Here is an 18,477-nt window from a genome sequence, read left to right as displayed (position 1 = left end):
TCACCCAACAAACCCAGCATTTGCAACCTGATCTCCTTGACTTGAAAGCTGTGTCTAACTCCCTGCCTTCTGAGGTTCTATACTCAGTTGTGACATAACTTTGTAGTTTGCAAAAGGTTCATCCTACTGGCTTTGAGCATCCCCTCCCCACCCCACCTCATCCCAAACTCATCTGTCCCCTCCTCCTGGCCAGTCTGGTCACAGTTTGTAATGGTAAGAGGATCTGATAGCCTTTGGTCCTACCCTGCCAACTCCCTGAAGGCAGAGACTCCTGCTTCTTTTTGTTCATTATTTAGAATGGTGCCTAGCAGGTGGATCATGCTTAATAAGTATTTGTTGATTGAATGAATAATTAAATAAGGCCCAGAGCAAATAATAATAAAGGACATTTGTGACTGCTTTGCAGGGGAACAAAGTATTTTCCCTTTACTTTATCTGACCCAATCCTCACACCACCCTTGAAAGGACTTTGTTCGTGTTTCAGAGAGAAGTAGCCCAGGCCCAGAGGTACATTTGGTAAGAGAAGTGGGACTTGATCCCAGGGCTAAATGATGGTACCCTTTCCCCTATCCTGCTGATCTCAGCGTGAGTGTTTGCAGAACACTTGGGATGTCCTGGGTCTGGGCGAGCCATGGTGGATGGGGGCAGGGTAGAGGGGTGCCTGCTTTGCTTTCTAAAAACTCAGGATCTATTTGAGGAGGCCAGACTTATGCATGCAGAACATTTGGGAAATGGTACAAGACAGCAGCTAGCATAGTGCTGAATTGCACATAATCAGGTGCCAACCACATTCCCTTCCTTAACTAATCTGAGTCTTTTAATACCAGATGGGGACCCTGAGAATAGACTTCCTATGAAACAGATGAAGAGCAAAGATGGAAGCCAAGGGGAAGGGCTGTGGCTGACTCATTTCTATACCCCTCTAACCCAGCACGATACCTGGCCCACAGCAACAGTGACAGTGGCAGTCCGCCCTCCGTAACTGGCCACACTGTGTGCTGGGCACCTACCAAGGGCCTTACATCACCTCCAAGCCCTCACAGCAGCACTATAAGGTAGGTACTAATGTAATCCACAGAAGGTGAAAGTAGGGTGCAGAGAAAGTACTCCTCAGGCTCCAGGTCACACAGTTAAAAAGCAGCAAAATCAAGACTTGAACCCCGATCTAGCAGCACCACCAGATCCACGCTCTTAATCTGACACTGCTACTTCCACGGGTGGTGGGAACTTATTGAATTTCCCAGCCGGCAAGGATGGAAAGAAACAGGGGTGAGTGAGCACATGACAGTAGGGGGAGGGAACGTGGCTTGTGTGTTACACAGACAAGCAGGGGCATGCTTTCAAAAGGATCCCTGCAGGTCTCTGACCATTTCACCCCTTCTTCCCTGAACAGCCTTCCAGGAATACCCTAAGGAGTGCTACACGGGTGCTTATGTCAGAGGAAAGGGAAGGCCTTGCCTCCAGAGCTTTCTGAGGGCATGGACAGGCGCCGTGGGTGTGTATTACTCAGCTCGGGCTGCTATTACACAATGGCACAGACTGGGAGGCTTAAACAACAGAAATGTATCTTTTCACAGTTTTGGAGACTGGAAGTCCAAGATCAAGGTGCCAGCAGGGTGGGTGTCTGGTGAGAGCTCTCCCCTTGGGTTACAGATGGCTGCCTTCTGCTCCCTGTGTGCTCACAAGGCCTTTCCTTAGTCATGTGTGCAGGGGTTGGGGGAACTCTCTGATGTCTGTTCTTATAAGACATTACGGACACTAATCCCCTAGGACCAAGACCCCACCCTTGTGACCTCATTTAGCCTTAATTAGGTCCCATCTCCAAATACAACCACACTCAGGGTTAGGGCTTCAACATATGCATTTTGAGGAGACACAGACATTCAGCCCATAAGAACGTGGATGAGGGAGGGGTAAGACCTGGACATAGGGCATGAATCAGGTCACCTTCAAGAGTAGAAGGAACCACAGCCAGTGAAGCCGCAGCTGGACAGGGCTGGCAAGATGGCCTCGGTGAGTACATGTTGGGGACAGCAGGACAAACTGCCCACGTGGTACTCTGCTCTCTGTGGCGAATCTCCAAGAGGCAGGAGCGGGTCTGCTGTCTTCTCTCTTTTCTCCCTCACACTTGACGTGCGTTCCTCCCTAGACGCATTCTTTTTGTGAGCTTTTCCCGGGCAATGTCTGCCGCATCATACAGTGCATGTGTGTGTCCATTTATCTATAGATAATGCCTACCACACAGGGCATCACCAGGAATAAGTGAGCTATTGTGCGTGTAAATATCTGGTACATGGTTGACATATGAATGAATAAATATTTGTTGAATAAATGAATCTTTACTTAGAGGAGTGTGCTTCTTCCTTTGAAGAGCTAGGACGATCTGGTAATCACCAGTTTTTATTTAATAATTGGTTCGCTGAGCAAAGAAAATTCATTCATTCATTCATTCATTCATTCACTCAGCACAGATTGACTGCACCCCTGTTAGAAATGAGGGGTTAAGTAGACAGTGAGGAGCTAAATCAGTAGTGGTCCCTGCTCCCAAGGTACTCTCCGTGCAGAGGGAGACACAGACAGGAAAGGCACAATGAGAACCAAGGAAATGAGTTTTCTGATGGGAACAAAGGCCCGAGTGCCGCAGGAACCCCTGAGGCAAGCAGCAGTTCAGGGCCAGGAAGGTATTCCTGGAGCAAATGATACTTGAATTAGATGGTCCAGGATGTGAGGGGTGAAAGGGGTGAGGGACATCCTAGGCAGCAGGAACAGCACGTGCAAAGGCCCTAAAGCACAACCCTAGAGGGCACCAGTGAGGTTCTGTGTGACTGGGGCCCCACAGGGAGCACCAGAGAGCAAGGTGATTGGGAGATGAAGTCAGGTCACAAAAGGGCCTCATAATGCATGCTCCTCAGTTTGGACTTTATCTTGGTGGCTTGACTTTATTCTCACGGCTCAGAGGCAGCCAGTCGGAAACTCCTCCAGGGGTACTTTACTATCTCTGATCTGTAAAATGGAGCAATTCATCTCCACTCTGCCTCTTCATACAGTCACAGGGAAGAAGAAGAAATGCAAGAGTAGCATCCTAGTCTTCTGTAAACTCTCAAGTGCTGGTTCTCATCTGCAGGTAGTGTAGAGATGAGCAGGTGCCTGAGGGTCCAGGGGCACTAGAAGGCTGCACCACCCTCTCCCTGGCAGAGCTCTCTCCTCTGTTCCTTGAGTCCTGGCCATCCTGATGGGTCCTCTCCTGACCCGTGGCTTCAACCCCACCCCCACCCCCACCCTTCTTCTCCAGCAGGGAGCACAGGCAGGAGGCAGGGGGCCAGCCTCTACCAATCCTATTCATCAGCCAGGACTCTAGGCCTCATGGACACAGACAGATAAACCCTGGCACTTACAAGAGCTGAAGCTTTGAATCTGGTGGGACCCAGAAGAGATCTCCCCAGCTCAGGGGCCCCCAGCGTCCCCACCTGCCAACAAGAGGTGGTGACAGAGCCCTGCACCCCAAGTTCTAATCCCATATTCTGGCTAAGTCACTTCAGGCAAATCCTTTACCCTTGGTAAACCTCAGTTTCTCGCTACAGTAATGATTAGACATGACCTGTCTAACTTCACGGGGCATGGGATGGTGTGTGTTATACACAGCACAGGGGACTGCAAATGACAGGGACAGATGTTATTAAGTACACCTTCCCTGTTGCACAGAATATGACATGTGTTTGGATCTGAGAAAGAATTAAGCGCTGAATAGGTAAAGAAAATTACTCAGGGTCCCTGGCCAAGACTCAGGCCACCTTTGTCCCTGAAGGGGCAGCTAATGGGCTGGAGTGACAGGAAATAGCTCCTGAGGCGCCCTCTATCCTTGAGGTATGACTATATGCCCGTGCAGCTTTGAGCCTGCATAAATGTGGGTAATCGTGATGCCATTTTGCATTGCTGTGTGCACGTCTCTGTGCCTCTGTGGTCGTGTGTCTGGATCTTGTGTGGGGTCCTGAGGATGCACCTGAGTGTATTATGGGCTGAGTGCGTCTGTGTGTATAACACAGTAATGTCAAAGTGGGACTTGTGGGACTGTGCCCATAGTTTTGTGTAAGTATGTGTGTTTTGGTGAGGCCATGTGTTGCGGGACCCTGTGATGTGCAAGCATAGTGTGTGGTGGAAACTGAGGCGGCTCCTGCATGGAACGAGGGTGCCTCCTCCTCAGGCTTCCAGGGAGCAGACTGCATTTCAGCACCACAGAGAGCTGAGGAGAACCCACAAGAGTGAACCCACACTTTGCCCTTTTGCATGAGACACAGATAGCCGTTGGGGTTCTGCGTGGTCTGGAGGGAAAACTCACAGCAGGGAGACTGTTTCTTAAATTCAGCCTTTACCCCCACAGCACTAACTCTCAGCCTGCCCTGTAGCTGATGGCTAAGAAACTATTGGGGGAGGGGGACGCAGGAGGATGTAGAAGGATGAAGGAGGGACAGAAAGAGGGGAGAGACGAAAAAGAAAAGTCAAGTCCCACAGGGGCTCTTCTGCCCCTCTCCCCCAATTTTCCATCAGTAGAAGGTCGCCCTGGCCAGGAGCAGGAGGGTCCCTTCCTCCCATGACAACCCAATTGGATGTATGTTTTTCATCTCTCCCTGGGTGGGGCAGACTTTCTCCCCATCCCGCGAATTCAGGTGGTGGGTTAAATAAGATTTCCCTTGAAGTCAAATGAAATAGCGGATCACACGCAGGAACACACACACACGCGCGCGCACACACACACACACACACACAGGCACGCGTTCTCTCGGGGAGCAATCTGCGGCCGCCCCCTGAACCCCACCCATCAGCCAGGTGCCTACCTCGGTCTGTGCGCCCAGGGGTGCAGCCCCGGAGGGGCGCACGGCCCCGCAGGTGCGGGCGCGCAGGGCGGTGGGCAGCGACGCGGGCAGCGGGCACCCCCTCGTGGGCCCGGCCCCCCGCCCCGCCCCCCGGGGTTACCCGCCGGCCACTCCGCGAGCCTCAGACTCGTCCGGAGCGCGGGCAGGCGGGCGGGCGGGCGCGCGGCTCCGCTCCGCGCGGTCCCTGGCTCTGTTCATTCATGATTGGTACCCGGCCCCCCCGAGAGCCAGCCCGAGCGCCGGGAGGGGAGCGGAGCGTGCGGCAGCAGGGGCGGGCGAGCGCGGCTCCCGCACCGCACGCGCCGCTGGCTCGGGAGCCTCGGCCGGCGGGCGCGCCGCCCCGTGTCCGGCACCGAGCAGGCTGCGGGGCAGCGTCCTCGGCCGGTGGCGCGCGAAGCGGCCCGGCCCGGTTCCGAAGGCTCGCGGGGAGCCGCTGGCCCGGTGAGTCAGTGCATGTGCGGGGCTGAAGAAGGAAAGAAAAGGCTCCCAGCGCCCCAGCCCCACGCTCGCTGAATACCAAGCTGCAGGCGAGCTGCCGGGTGCTTTTTTTTTTTTTTTTTTTTTTTTTTTTTTTTTTTTTTTTTCCCTCCTCCAATTCAGAGTAGAGGAGCCACACTGATTTCTTTGCAGGGGAGGGGAGGGGCCGGGCAAGGGGTCCCAAGTCGCACACAAGTCTTCGCTGCCATGGGGGCCGTCATGGGCACCTTCTCGTCTCTGCAAACCAAACAAAGGCGACCTTCTAAAGGTAAGCCACCTCCTTCTTCCTTTTGTTCCCCTGGCTGGGTTTGGGGGTGCTCCGTGCTGAGCTGGGGTGTGCCCCCTGCCTTCCTTGGCCTGGGCCCTCCTCTCCATCACGAGCGAGGACAGGTTCTTGTATCCGAAGGAGTCAGAAACCTGGCGGGAGGTTTGGTGTGAATATCGTGAACACGCACAAGGAGCCAGAGTGGGCACTGGCCCCAGGGGAGGGGGAGATCCCCTGTAGGGCACTGGGTGCCAGGACACTCCTCCTGGAAATCTCTGGGAACAGAAGGAAGAGTCAGATTCACAGGTGGGGGGTGACTGGATTGTCTGGTTGGAATGTTGGGAAGCCCTTCCCGTTCCCATGACTGCTGGCGATTGTGCAACTGTGGGCACCCAGCAGGGGTGCTCACACATGCACACACTCCTCCTGGTAGTAGTGCTGGTGCAGACCTAGGAGTCCCTCATCCGGGAGACAGTGCTCTGTGCGCCCACCCCAATAAACCTCTGCAAGCCAAAAAGAATCAGCTGCTGCCAGGTGGTGAAACTCCCAGGGCTCATGTCCTGGTGACTGGGGGAGTCACTAGGAGCCAGGGTGTCACGCAAGGGTGCTGCCATGCTCTGGGAACCACCGGGGGGGGGGGCTGAAGGCACCGATGAGGTGTGATGGAGCAGTGAGCCTATGTCAGGGATTAGAAACTGTGAGTCCCTGCAGTCCCTCCTTCCTGGACCCTGTTCCATAGCTGCCTTTCCCCAGCTGAGACATGCCCAGTCTCCCCCGCCGGTGGGACAGGAGTCAAATGGGTCCATGTGAAGTTGGGGCAAACATATCTTGCACCACGGGAGACTACGCAGGCCTCCTATCCAGCAGTTAGAAAGTTGGTTGTTGGAATGAAGAGACAGGATGCAGTTAGGAAGAAAGAAAATCATGGGTTTTGTGTTCTTTCGTTTAATGCTCAAATCCTCTTGTGAGTGGCAGAAGGGTTTCAAGTAAACTGACACTTAAACCTTCAAGTTCTACCATTGGAGCTCAGGTTCTGGCTATAGGTGGGGGTCATAGCTCCCAATCCTTAATGCTGGTTAGTGATTCGAATTGTATTAAGGTAAGGCTGGACCCCAGGGTGCTCAGTGATCTGCTCTTAGGACTTGGTTGGTCTCCCCTGACTCGTTAGGCAGGTCTGTGTCTCAGAGTTCCTCATGCGTAACCTGCCTTCAAGGGGTCCAGGCATCTGGCCTAGCTCCCAGAGACATTGGGCTGGTTGAGCACTGAGCAATGAGATCTCCGGAGGTAGATCTTAGGTGATGAAGCTGGATTGGTGTTTACATCTTAGAACACGAGTCTAAGGCCACGTGAGTTACACATCCTACACATCCAGGGAAGGGTCTGGTTGCCTTTTTACCAGTCTTGGGCAGGACAGGTCTGCAAGCCTTGGTCCAGGACCTTGACATTCAGAGCCCTGTTTCTCACAGATCCTCAGATACCACTTGTGTGGGAACACAATTCAGCACCAAACCCCCATCATCTGTCTGACCACTGTGAGGCCCCAGAGGCCAGGGGACTGTGGGTACAAGAAACCCAGGGGTTTGTTTTAAAATATTTTTAATGCCTGTGGCACTTCTGGGAGGCAGCTAGGTGTCACAGAAAGATCTTGAGCTCTGGAGTCCAGTGGGGTCTGGGTGTGCATCCCAGCTTCATCAGCGCCTCCTTCTGAGATCTCAGGCCAGCCTCACCCTTCTTAGCCTCAGTTTTCTCATCCATAACATGGGTGACAATACTACGTCCAGGCAGAAAACTGGGTGTGTGGGAAGTACAGGGAGGGAGGACCATGCTACATATACAGTGTTGGCTGAGCCACCAGGGACCCAAAGGAGACTTGTAAGAACGTGAAGAAAAAAAAAAAAAAAAAAGAAGGATGGATATGAAGTTCCTTGCACAGGGTCAGGCAAAGATTAAAAGCTCAAACATTACTGTCTACCATTCCCTTCTCCTGCACAAAATTCTGGGTCACCCCAGTGAATTCCCATTGGAGTCCCAGAGACCAGAGCTCTTTGCTCTCTCCCAGGATCCTAAGAAAGAGAAGAGGGGCACCAGCATTCGGTGAGCCCTTACTGTGTGCCTGGCACAGTTCTGGGTGCTTCTTCTGCACCTTCTTATTTAACTGTCACAACAACGCCTGTTTGAAGCTCACAGCAGGTCAAGGTTGTTGGGCAGGCCGCCACGGCAAGCCCCAGCCCTGAGTGGTCGGCCCCTCTTGCACAGAGTTCCACCACGTTGGCTGAATTGTCCAGGGCTCCAGCTGTGTATATTTCTCCTGGCATTTGCTCCCGAGCAGAGTCTTATCTTACCATCTTCCTCTGTGGAATGCTAATCAGCAGAAGACCTTTCCTGCAGAGAGAAGTGATTTAGAAACTGGCTGGGGAGGCTTGTGGTCAGGGATCACTTCCTGGCCAGTTCCCTTCCCCCCCACCTTGGGACCTCAGTTTCTCCTCAGGTTCCATCCTGCTCTCAAACTGGGTGGTTTTTATTGCTGACGCTCTTGCTGGGACTGCTACTATGATCTCTGAGACATCAGGCTCCGATCTAATTAGAAGCAGTAAGAAGAGGATGGTGGGGATTTTCAATACCACTCACTTGCCGTGTTTGCCTCAAGTGTAAAACAGAGACAGTAGTGGTAGTTACCATTTTAAAATAGCTGTTGGGTTGTGTGAATTTCAGGGATAATGCAAGTCAAATGCTCAGCACGAGCTCTGCTATGTAGTAAGTGGTCAGCACATTTTAGCTTCTGTTCAATTTATGGCTCTAAACTGTTTGTGGCTTCCAAATGCCTCGAGTGAGGCCATCCTGGAAGTAGGCAGTGCCTCTGGGAGTCCTACCTCCTTGTTTCTGGAGCCCTCTTCCAGCACTGTCCAGATAACTAGGACCCAAAACTTTAGATACACCGAGGCTGGTCCTGTTACTGAGCCTCCACTGACCTCTGCTCCATGGCTGGTCCTGAAAACAACATAGCTTGCTGAACAAATCCCTGCGTGTTTCCAAAATATAATCTGGTAGCACGTATACATTTTTTTTAAGTAGGGCAAAAGCCCCATGTGACTAGTGCTGAGAGAGAGACACACATAGCCCAAGCTGAGTGTTCAGGGAGAGCTTCCTGAAGGCAGCCGAAATCTGAATTCATTTAAGAGCAGGGTCACTGAATAAAAACATTCAAATTCATTTTCCTTCTCTGTTTGGGATCTTTGTTTCTCTTTAATTAAGAATGAGGCCGGGGCGCCTGGGTGGCGCAGTCGGTTAAGCGTCCGACTTCAGCCAGGTCACAATCTCGCGGTCCGGGAGTTCAAGCCCCGCGTCGGGCTCTGGGCTGATGGCTCAGAGCCTGGAGCCTGTTTCCGATTCTGTGTCTCCCTCTCTCTCTGCCCCTCCCCCGTTCATGCTCTGTCTCTCTCTGTCCCAAAAATAAATAAACGTTGAAAAAAAAAATTAAAAAAGAATGGGGAAAGGCCACCCTGCTTTTGGGGATTCAGCTTCTGCAGCCTGGTCCTAGGTAGAATTTCTGGCTGCAGGAGTTTTGCATGTGCTTATACCAAGGACACTGCTCGGGACACTGCTCTGGGCTTTAACAAGTAAGCGCGAAGGGTTGGGGTGTGGGGTGACCAGAGAAGGCTGATGCAGGTGCAGCTGCGGAGCCTGTGGGGGGCAAGAGAATTTAGGCAGAACATCACTAGACCAAGGCCATCTCAGTGGAGGTATGCCTGTAAGCAAATGGGTTATCAGTCCTCCACTGCCAGAAGAAAACATTCAGAACCCTCAGGAAGGTCTGAGCTTGGGATCTCCAGAGTGCTCACTGACTAGATGAGCAAACTAAAGCCCACAGCTATGAGATGCTTTTTCTAAGTCCCTGTGGCAAGTTAGGGACAAATATGGAATTGGTTTCCTGATTCCTAGATCAGTGAACACCTTGGAGAATTTGTGGAACCGGAGGGTTCCTGATGAAGCTGGGTTTGTAGTTTTTTAATCGGGCAGCATGCTCAACCCAAAAGATCTGGGAGACCAAGGAGAGGCAGTGAGGCATGGAGAAGCAGAAACCCTGCTGTCACACAGCCCTTGTATCAGGGGACCTTTGGCAAATCATTTCACCTTGGAGATGCCAGATTCCTTATGTCTAAGAGAGGCGTACTAATTTACGGAGGCGTTTGTGCTGGGTCTCCCCTGCTTCTGCATCTTTGTCCATCCTTTTAACTCTGTGTTACCCTTCTAACTCCGTGTTACCCTTCCGCCATCTCCTGGTCCGATAATTATCATTCCACCCATAACCCAAGACCTCACTCAGCTATTTCCACAGTCAAGAAGGCTTCCCTGGGCCCCGGGAGGCAGTGATTTCTCTCATCTACATTCCCAAATAGTTTAAAGTATGCATTTTCATGACTTTCAAGTCATGCATTCAAGTAGGCACTGGATGGAGGTGTTAACCACACCTCCCCAACCCCCTGCCCAACCCCTGATTCCGGAGTGTCAGCTTCTTGCAGGGAACTTGTCTGAATCATTCCTCAAAGTACTCAGCCTGGCTTCCTGCACATAGTAGGTACTCAATAAATCTTTTCTGGAGGAAATTATAAATAACGGAATGGTTGGCCGCTCTCTGTTATTTTCTAGAATTGCAGACCCTGCAGGAAAATTTAGCTTCCCGCTGGAATTTCGGTTACCAGCCCTTTGCCTTGAATGAATTCTCTTATTTGGTCTGCTGGCTTTGAATTGGCTTTGTCCATGAAATGTACTGAATCTGTTTACCATTTAGCAGGGAGATGCTGAGAACAGTGTTCCTACTCCCCAGCTCCTGAGAGTCACAAAAGCTTGAGGAGCCCACACCCAGTGCCAGGCACAGTTCTGGGATCTCAATCCCAGAAGAAACTCAGTGGAGATCAAGGTGAACAGAAAAAGGGAAATGGAAAGTTTGAAAGATAGAAGTGAGGGACTACTGCCTAAAATGAGGAGGTTTGTCCCTGGCAAGGGACACAGTCTGGACCTCTTTGTATACCTGGAAAGGCTTTGCTCAATGAATGTTTAGTAAATGTGAAAATGAACAGTGAGTGCATATGTTGACATGTGAGTGAAAGAATGAATGATTGAATGAATGGAGGAATAAGTAAATACATGAATGAAAGGGAGCAAATGAAATATCAAATGAATGCCAGAGGGAATGATTGAAGATATGAGTACATGCATGAATGAATGTATCCATAAATTAATGAATGAGTAATGAAGTCCTCGGAAGGCTATAGTGAAAGACTGTCTTTCATGAAGAGCATTGATTGTCATGCTACCCCAACCCTGGATCTAAGCTATCCCCCATGAAAACTGGAAGGAGTCCATGGGACAGGAAGCCATGGTACAGATAATAAACATAGCATGTGCTTCTTAGAGAGCTAAAAATTATAAATTCAGTCAAGAAAAGCCCTGTAGTTTTTTGGGTATCAGTAGGTGTGTAGTGTTTTGGGGGAAGGCAAGAAGATGGGAAGGTATCTCTCAAGTTTTCACTCTTTTGTTGATTGATAAAAAAAAAAATCTAAAGCAAGGACTGATCCAGAATGACCTCCCTTGTATATTGGGTTCACTTTTACCTTGTCTCGGATGAGACCAAGAACCTGTGTATTTGTCTGCCCATTTATTGATTCACTAAGCAACATCTGAAGTATCCTTAAAACATTGCTTCCCTGATATTACCTCTGCCCGAGGTCCGCTCTGGCTTCCACTCACCCTTCACCTCTACCTCCCCATTCACCTGGCAAACTCCTACACATCCTTCAAGACCTCATTCAATATCACCCACTCCCAGGCTCCTGGAGGTAGAACACATCTCTCCCTCCCCTGTTACCTCTGCAGCTGTTGCTGCTTCTGCACACTACAATTATGAACATTACGTGATTATGGGTTTATACATTTATCTCTCTGACTAGCTCTAAAGGAATGAGTTATATTCAAGTGTTTCTGTCAGGCCTGGTATTGGGCCCAGACCTGATGGATGTTGGCCGTGTGGAGGTAAGGATGGATGGAGCAGGGCGTGTTCTTGATGGCTCCAAGTAGTGCAAGAATGCGGCAGCACAGATGAGAAATCCAGGTCTGCTCGTGGGGAACACTGCAAAGTTCTGCATAATGGCCCTGAGTTGATGTTCCCATTCATCAGGCAAGGAATGAGCAGTGTTTAGGAGAGAGAAGGGGAAAGGTGGGGCAGGGCAGGAGGGAGGCAGGGAGGGCAGGAGGGAGGGAGGGAGAGAGAGACTGTGACTGAGAGTCTTGGGACCTTCAGACAAACTTGACTTATCTTTAAATGCTTCCCCTCCCTCCAGGGAGTGTTTTAAATGGGTCACCTTTGGGGAGTAGCTGTAATCCGCTGGGATATCACTGGCTTCCCATACACTAGCCATGGGAGCAGAACTTTGGATTAATTCTTATTATTCCAGTCCAGGCAGGAATCCTCACTGGGGCAGTGGGGGGGAAATGGGAACTGCATTCCACTCAAATCAGGGGGCTAGGAACAGGGTTGCAGAATGGTTAGGACCCCTGAGTGAAAGTAAGACCTGGGTTTAAACTCTGGCTCTGTGACTCCTTAGCTGAGCCTTTCCAAGCCTCAGTTTCCCCCTCTGTAAAATGGGGACAATGACAGCATCTACCTTACAGGGATGCGTATGGGGCCAAAGAGGTAGTGAGCATTGTGCTTCATATACGATAAGATGATTTTAGCCACTCGGGTTGTACTGGCTTTGCAGCTGCCTTTATCCATCTTGGAGCAGGTCCCTTCCTCCTCTGTTGCTTCCTCTGCACTATGACTGGGCATTCCTTGGTGATCTGTGTCCCTTCAAACTGTGGCCTCTGATTCCATCCCTCTGGGACCCAGAGCCATCACAACCCTGGCCCCTAGCATCCCGAGAAGTTTCTCCGGTAACTCCTAAGGGAAGCTGGCAGTTTTAGATGATGAAAACTTCCCAGTGGTGAGATAAGAGAATGTGGATCATCTGCCAAGGTTAATAATAATAATAGCTGATGTTGACCGCTGTTCTTTGCCAGGCACCTTACTCTGCCCTTTTCCCTGTTACTTTATTAACCTCTTCCCAGCCCTGGAGGGCAGACCCTTTTACAGTTCCCATTTTGCAGATGAGGAACTGAGGTTCTGAGAAGCGAAGTTCCTTTCCCAGGGTCACACAGCCCTTGGATAGCAGTGCCCAGTTCTGGCTGATCCTTGAGCGTGAGCTCTTAGGCACCACACCCTCCCCCTCCCCTGCTGGCCTTGCCTCAAGAAAGAGCAGCCCCAGTGGGGAATGTGGAGAGAAAGCATTCAGATACAGCCCTCATTAGCCATACCACACCACCGAGCCATCTGTAGGCCTTGAGCAAAATGCTTTTAGCCTCATCTCAAACCACCCCTGGATCCGTTTCTATTTAATCTGACACTGCAAAAGCCTAAATATGAAATGATTGGGGGCATAAGGCCAATTAGCAAATTCATTAATAGGATTAAACGTCGCTCCTCTGCTCTAATCATTTATGTGAACTACATTCTTTTCCCTTTGTTGCAGCCATCATTGCCTGTCAGTGAAGGATCGAGCACATCGGTCTTCTAGTATGTTAGATTTCCAAACCTTCCAAATCAGGGACCAGAATCAGTCAGTGTTTTCACATGGTCCAGAGAGGCAGAGAGGGGTCAGCCAGTTGATGAGTGGTCATCATTGCAGAGGAAACAAACACAGGACCTCGCTGGTGTGTTTGCTTTCTGCTCTCTCACTAATTCTTTTCTGCCCTTGGCCACATGTTGGCCTAAATCTGTATTACACATATGCATGTGGTGTGGCTATTATGGGCATATACATAACCTGGATACAAAGTCTGGCCCTGCAGATTGTTAGCCATGCGGCCTCAGGCAGGCCCTTCAACTCTGTGAATCTGCCTTTCTACATCCAGACAATTGGGATATTGATAGCAATTCCCTCCAGGGTCGTTATGAGGATTAAATGCAGAATGCACGTAAGACCCCAGTGGTCAAAGGATAGCAAGAAGGCAGTAGCGGTGAGTTATGACCATCTGGAGCTGTGCTGTTCTCAGTGTGGTCCTCAGACCAGTAGCCTTGATGCCACCTGGGAGATTGTTAGAAATTCAGCCTCAGGTCCTGGATCGTAACCTGCATTTTGCTAAGATCACCAGGTGGCTCGTGTGCCCACGACCTAGAGCACAGATTATAGTACATATATATGTCTTTATGTGTTTATTTATAAGTTTACATATCGAGCTGGAAGGGGCCTTTGAAGGCTCCTGGTTCGAGCGTCACTTAAGATAACAAAATGGAGTCCAGAGAGGTGGGTGGTTTGCCCACAGTCACGCAGTTGGAGCGTCCAGTCTGGGGCCTGAACCCTAGGCCTCCCCAGCCCTGCTTGTCTGCACATAAGTTGCTCTGAAGTCAGATCTCCCCAGATTCACATGGTTTCCGTTGAGCTTTTCTTTCTTTCTTTTTTAAATAAAACAGAAGTGCCGGGCTACGTGTGCCCATTAAGTTTTAATTTACTAATTTGAAATGTTATTCCAGCCAAGTGAGATCCTGAATCTTGATTCTGCCAGCCCTCACCTTAGCTGTACCTCCAAGTTCTGTGTTATCAGACAGTATGACAAGGAGGGATTCTGAGTCTTCAACCAGTTGCATCTCAGACATGGGCCAGGACAGAGCGCAGGACCAAAGACCTCTCTCCACAAGGGATTTCACTGATAACGTTCAGAATCGTAGGGCAGGCTGGCAGCCAGGTTTCCTTACAAAGCGTTTGTGTGGCATTTGAAGCCAGGTATGGCAGAGTTAGTAGAAGTCTAATAGACAAAGGAAGAGTCTGAGGCATGGAAGTTAAATGCCTTTTCCATGGGGCATAGTACGACCTCTCTGTTGGAAAACAAGCAATCCTACTGGCTGTTGTAGAAAGCTTTCTGCACTAAACAGTTAAGCAGGACTCATCCAGGGTCACTAGGCTTGTTTGGGGTACAAACTGGAGGGATAGGGCAGCATTGCTTGAGAAGAGATTTGGATTTATTAAGGGCCTGCGTGTCCCAGACCCTTCTGCATACCTAATCTCCTTTCACTTTTACAGTAGCTCTGTGATGGTTGTGTTGTTCATCTCGCTCTGCAAATTGGGAAACTGAGGTTCATGGAGCTGCTATGATTGTCTAGTGACTAAAGAGCAAGGATTTGAAATGTGCCTGAGACAAAGGCATCCCACCACATGGTCTCCTCCTCCAACCCAAGCCACATCCAGGCCACAAGCAGGCCTCTGACGCCCAGGAAGGCCTTGAACAACCGCTTCTAGCTTCTGAGCCCCTGGGAACTGAACATGACAGCCACCAGCCTCCCCCATTGGCCCTGTCAGCTCCTCACCCATGCCCACCCTGGGCCCCAAGAGAGAGGAGGGCTGGCAGCTGGGGGAGACTTCTGGAGGCCGTGCAGCACCCAGCTGCTGCGGGGAAGCCAGTGCACTGGCATCCGTGTGGGGCTGAGGTCACGTTTTCCCTCCATCCCTGGCACTCACCCATGTGCCACTCTCCCAGATGGCCAAACTGCACACTCAACAGGGGCCCTTCCAGAGGTTTCCCTGCTCACCTAGTGGGGACAGCAGGGGGCTCACTCCTTTTCCTTTCTCCTTTGCACCTGCCAACACTGGGCTAGATTAGGACTCCAAGCCCTAAAGGTCCTAGGGCTAAAATGATTATATCTGCCACACTCCCATCCCCCGCCCCTGACCCTAGAAACTGCTACTTAGACAATTCACAACTGAAATAGGAAAATAAGTCTAAGGAAATGGAATGAAATTTGGACTTTTTTTTCATGATGACTACTTTGATGATTTAAAAAAAAAAGATAATACATTTTCAAAACATGTTTGCTCACAATTTTGATGCTTCTACTTTGCTGGTGCTGTAGACATCTCTTGAATGTGCCTATTGGTATTTCTGCGTCGGAGTTGGAACCAGACAGGAAAAAGAAAAAAACAAAAAACAAAAAACAAAAACTAATCTGTATTGAGGACCTGCTTTGTGCCAGGCACCATGCAAGTTATTGACAAATATAACAACAACACAAATACAATTTAAAGCTCTTATATAATAAGAAAAAGAATAGGAAAAAGAAATGAGATTTATATAGCACTTTTTGCCAAGTACTATTCTAAGTTCTTTTGATACATTAAACTAATTTAATCCTTACAATAACCCAATACTATGATTATCCCCATATAACACATGAAATCTCATGCTATGAGAAGTAACATTCAACTCCCCACTTTATAGATAAGGAAACTGAGGCTTTGGAGGAAGTGACTTGGCCAAGCATCCCCCAGATGGCTGGTGGAGGAGCCAGGATTCTCACCAACTCTGACTGTCTCCAAATGCAGATACATCCCTAGAGTGTGTTATAAGGAGGGGTAAGAAGGCCTGGAGTAAAGACTGAGTATAGAATCCTGTCCTGACTTTTTCAGGGGTCCCCTTTAGTCCTCCCGTTGCCTATTACATCTGCCCTCATCTTGTGCTACTCTCCCACCATCCCTGGATCTTCCTGACCTTCCAGAGCAACCACTCTGTGCATTGGTCCACATCATATAAGCTGTATAGGAGCTAAGTCAGGTTCCCATCTGCCCCTTGAGGAAAGAAGCTGCCAGAAGGAGATTAGTTATGGAGGATACTATCTTTGCCCTCAAGGTGCTTCACTCTGGTGACCATAATAATAATATTAACAACAAATCTATAGAGCTCCCACTATGTGCCAGACACTTTAGCGGCTTGGTTTTATTTAGGCCTTACAGCATCACCAGGAAGTCGGCATTATTACTGGACTCTTTACAGATAAGGAAACTGAAGAACAGAGAGCATAGGGAAATGTCCAATGTCTCACCAATGTCTCACCTCTTGAGAGTGGCCAAGCCAGGATTTGAACCCAGCTGATTTGACTCCAACACCTGTACCTGCCTGGTTAATCAACTAAGCCAGACTGTATCTGAGTGTCTACCTATACCACATTGCAGATTGTGTTACCCTGTGGGGGTTCATGGGAGGGAGAGACCATCTCTACCAGAGGCACAGGGCTGAAGAATCAGAGAGGATGACTGAAAAAGATGGCATTTCAGGTTGATTAAAGAGCAAGGGCTTGACCCATGCAAGAATGTAGGTTAGTAGAGTTCTAGGTAAAAGGAATGGTATGAGCAACATCATTGAAGTAGATGAGAAGAAAGGAGAAGGAATAAAAATGGCAGTGATGCACTTTTGTGACTTGGAGGAAGTCAATAGAAAGGTTGTTATTAGAAATGTGAGAGAAGTCGGGGCACCTGGGTGGCTCAGTTGGATAAGCGTCCGACTTCAGCTCAGGCTGTGATCTCACGGTTCGTGAGTTCGAGCCCCACGTCGTGCTTTGTGCTGACAGCTCATAGAGTCTGGAGCCTGCTTCAGATTCTGTGTCTCCCTTCCTGGCGCTCTCTCTCTCTCTCTCTCTCTCAAAAATAAAATGTTAAAAAACATTTTGAAAGAAAGAAAGAAAGAAAGAAAGAAAGAAAGAAAGAAAGAAAGAAAGATAAGGGAACAGATTGGAGGCAGCGACCAGAGTCAGGTGTCCACATTCAGGAAGGTTGGGGGAAAGTCCTGAAAGGTAGCCGAGAGGAAGGATGAGGAAAGGACAAAGTAATTGGGGACCAGGGCTGTCCCCTCTCACCTTCACCCTGTCTTCCCAGAAGTCTGCCAGTGATCACTTCAGCCCACAGCTGCTCCCTCTTCCCCCCCACCAATGCACTCACTGTCCTGCATGATTTAGCAATTGATTGCCTTGAATTGCTCTATAATCGCTCCCTGTAAACATGGTCTGGCCCTTCAGTAAGAGTACACTTTCCTCAAAGGCTGGAACCTTCCTTCCTGCCCTTCTGAGCTTCTCCAAGGAGTCCAACACAGTTCTGGACACATGATTGGTACTTGGTGGCTTGAATTGACATTATACTGAGATGCATGAGGACTTGGAATTCCCTAATTGGGATTAATGTAGCAAAGAAGCCTGGGCACAGCTTTGAGGCTCCCCTCAGCATATTCACAGGATCCAGAACATCAAAGACAGTGGTTTAGTGTTAAAAAAAAAAATAGAACATTGGAGGTTATTTCATAACAGCTTAGAGTTCATAGAAAAGGTATGGCATGTTGGGTGAAATAGAACTAAAGGCCAGTCCTAGCTTACCCTTTACAAGCTATGTGGTTGAAGCCAATTGTTTGACTCCTCTCTGCGTGTCCGGTTTGTCATCTATTAACAGCAGTCATGATATCAACTCATTGGATTGTCATGGCGATTAAATGAGATCAGGTGAATGCAAGTGTTTATAAACTGTAAGGCAATGCGTAAGTGGTGAGTATTAGTACGTAGGTGATGATAGTGATCACAGGCATAGTAATACTTTTGATGATGGTGGCAAGGATGGTGCATGTGACGGTGATGGTTGTGTTGGCGGGAGCAATGATGGTAGTGACGGGTGGTAGCAGATAGCATTAGGGGTGTTGATGGTTACCGTAGGGATAACGTTGGCGATACCAGAGATATTGGCGACGGTGACAATAGTTGTATTAGAGTACTAATGGTGGTGATGGCGGGTCATGGTGTTGCTGGAGCATGATAATGTTAGTGGTAATTGTGGTGATTCTGGTAGGGACAACAGTGATGGGATGGCGCCAGTGGCGATGGGGTCACGATGGTGGTAGTGTGATGAGAGGTGGTATGAGTAATGATGGTGATAACGATATGGTGACATTGGCGCTAATGGTGGTGGTGAAATAGTGGTGGTAGTGGTAGTATTGTTGGTGGGATGATGGTGGTAGTAATAG

General features: G+C 49.5%; 1 protein-coding gene across 3 annotated transcripts in view; it reads left to right on the top strand.

Annotated features, from left to right (window-relative positions):
- The window catches only part of KCNIP1 (potassium voltage-gated channel interacting protein 1), a 346,034-nt gene that overhangs the window by 126,370 nt on the left and 201,187 nt on the right, over nucleotides 1-18,477 (top strand). Inside the window, exon 1 of one of the 3 annotated variants that reach the window (XM_045501859.1) lies at nucleotides 5,453-5,616. The exons of 1 other annotated variant lie outside the window; for it this stretch is intronic. In XM_045501859.1, the coding sequence (XP_045357815.1) occupies nucleotides 5,556-5,616 (61 nt within the window). In that variant the 5' untranslated portion in view covers nucleotides 5,453-5,555. Of the gene's footprint in view, nucleotides 1-5,452; nucleotides 5,617-18,477 lie in introns of those variants that run through there. One more of the 3 variants, XM_045501876.1, reaches the window with a different exon arrangement.

The sequence above is a fragment of the Leopardus geoffroyi genome, chromosome A1 (assembly GCF_018350155.1).
Source record: "Leopardus geoffroyi isolate Oge1 chromosome A1, O.geoffroyi_Oge1_pat1.0, whole genome shotgun sequence".
NCBI classification, from domain to species: domain Eukaryota; kingdom Metazoa; phylum Chordata; class Mammalia; order Carnivora; family Felidae; genus Leopardus; species Leopardus geoffroyi.
Note: the sequence above shows the minus strand (reverse complement) of the source record. Positions and strands in the feature narration are given on the sequence as shown.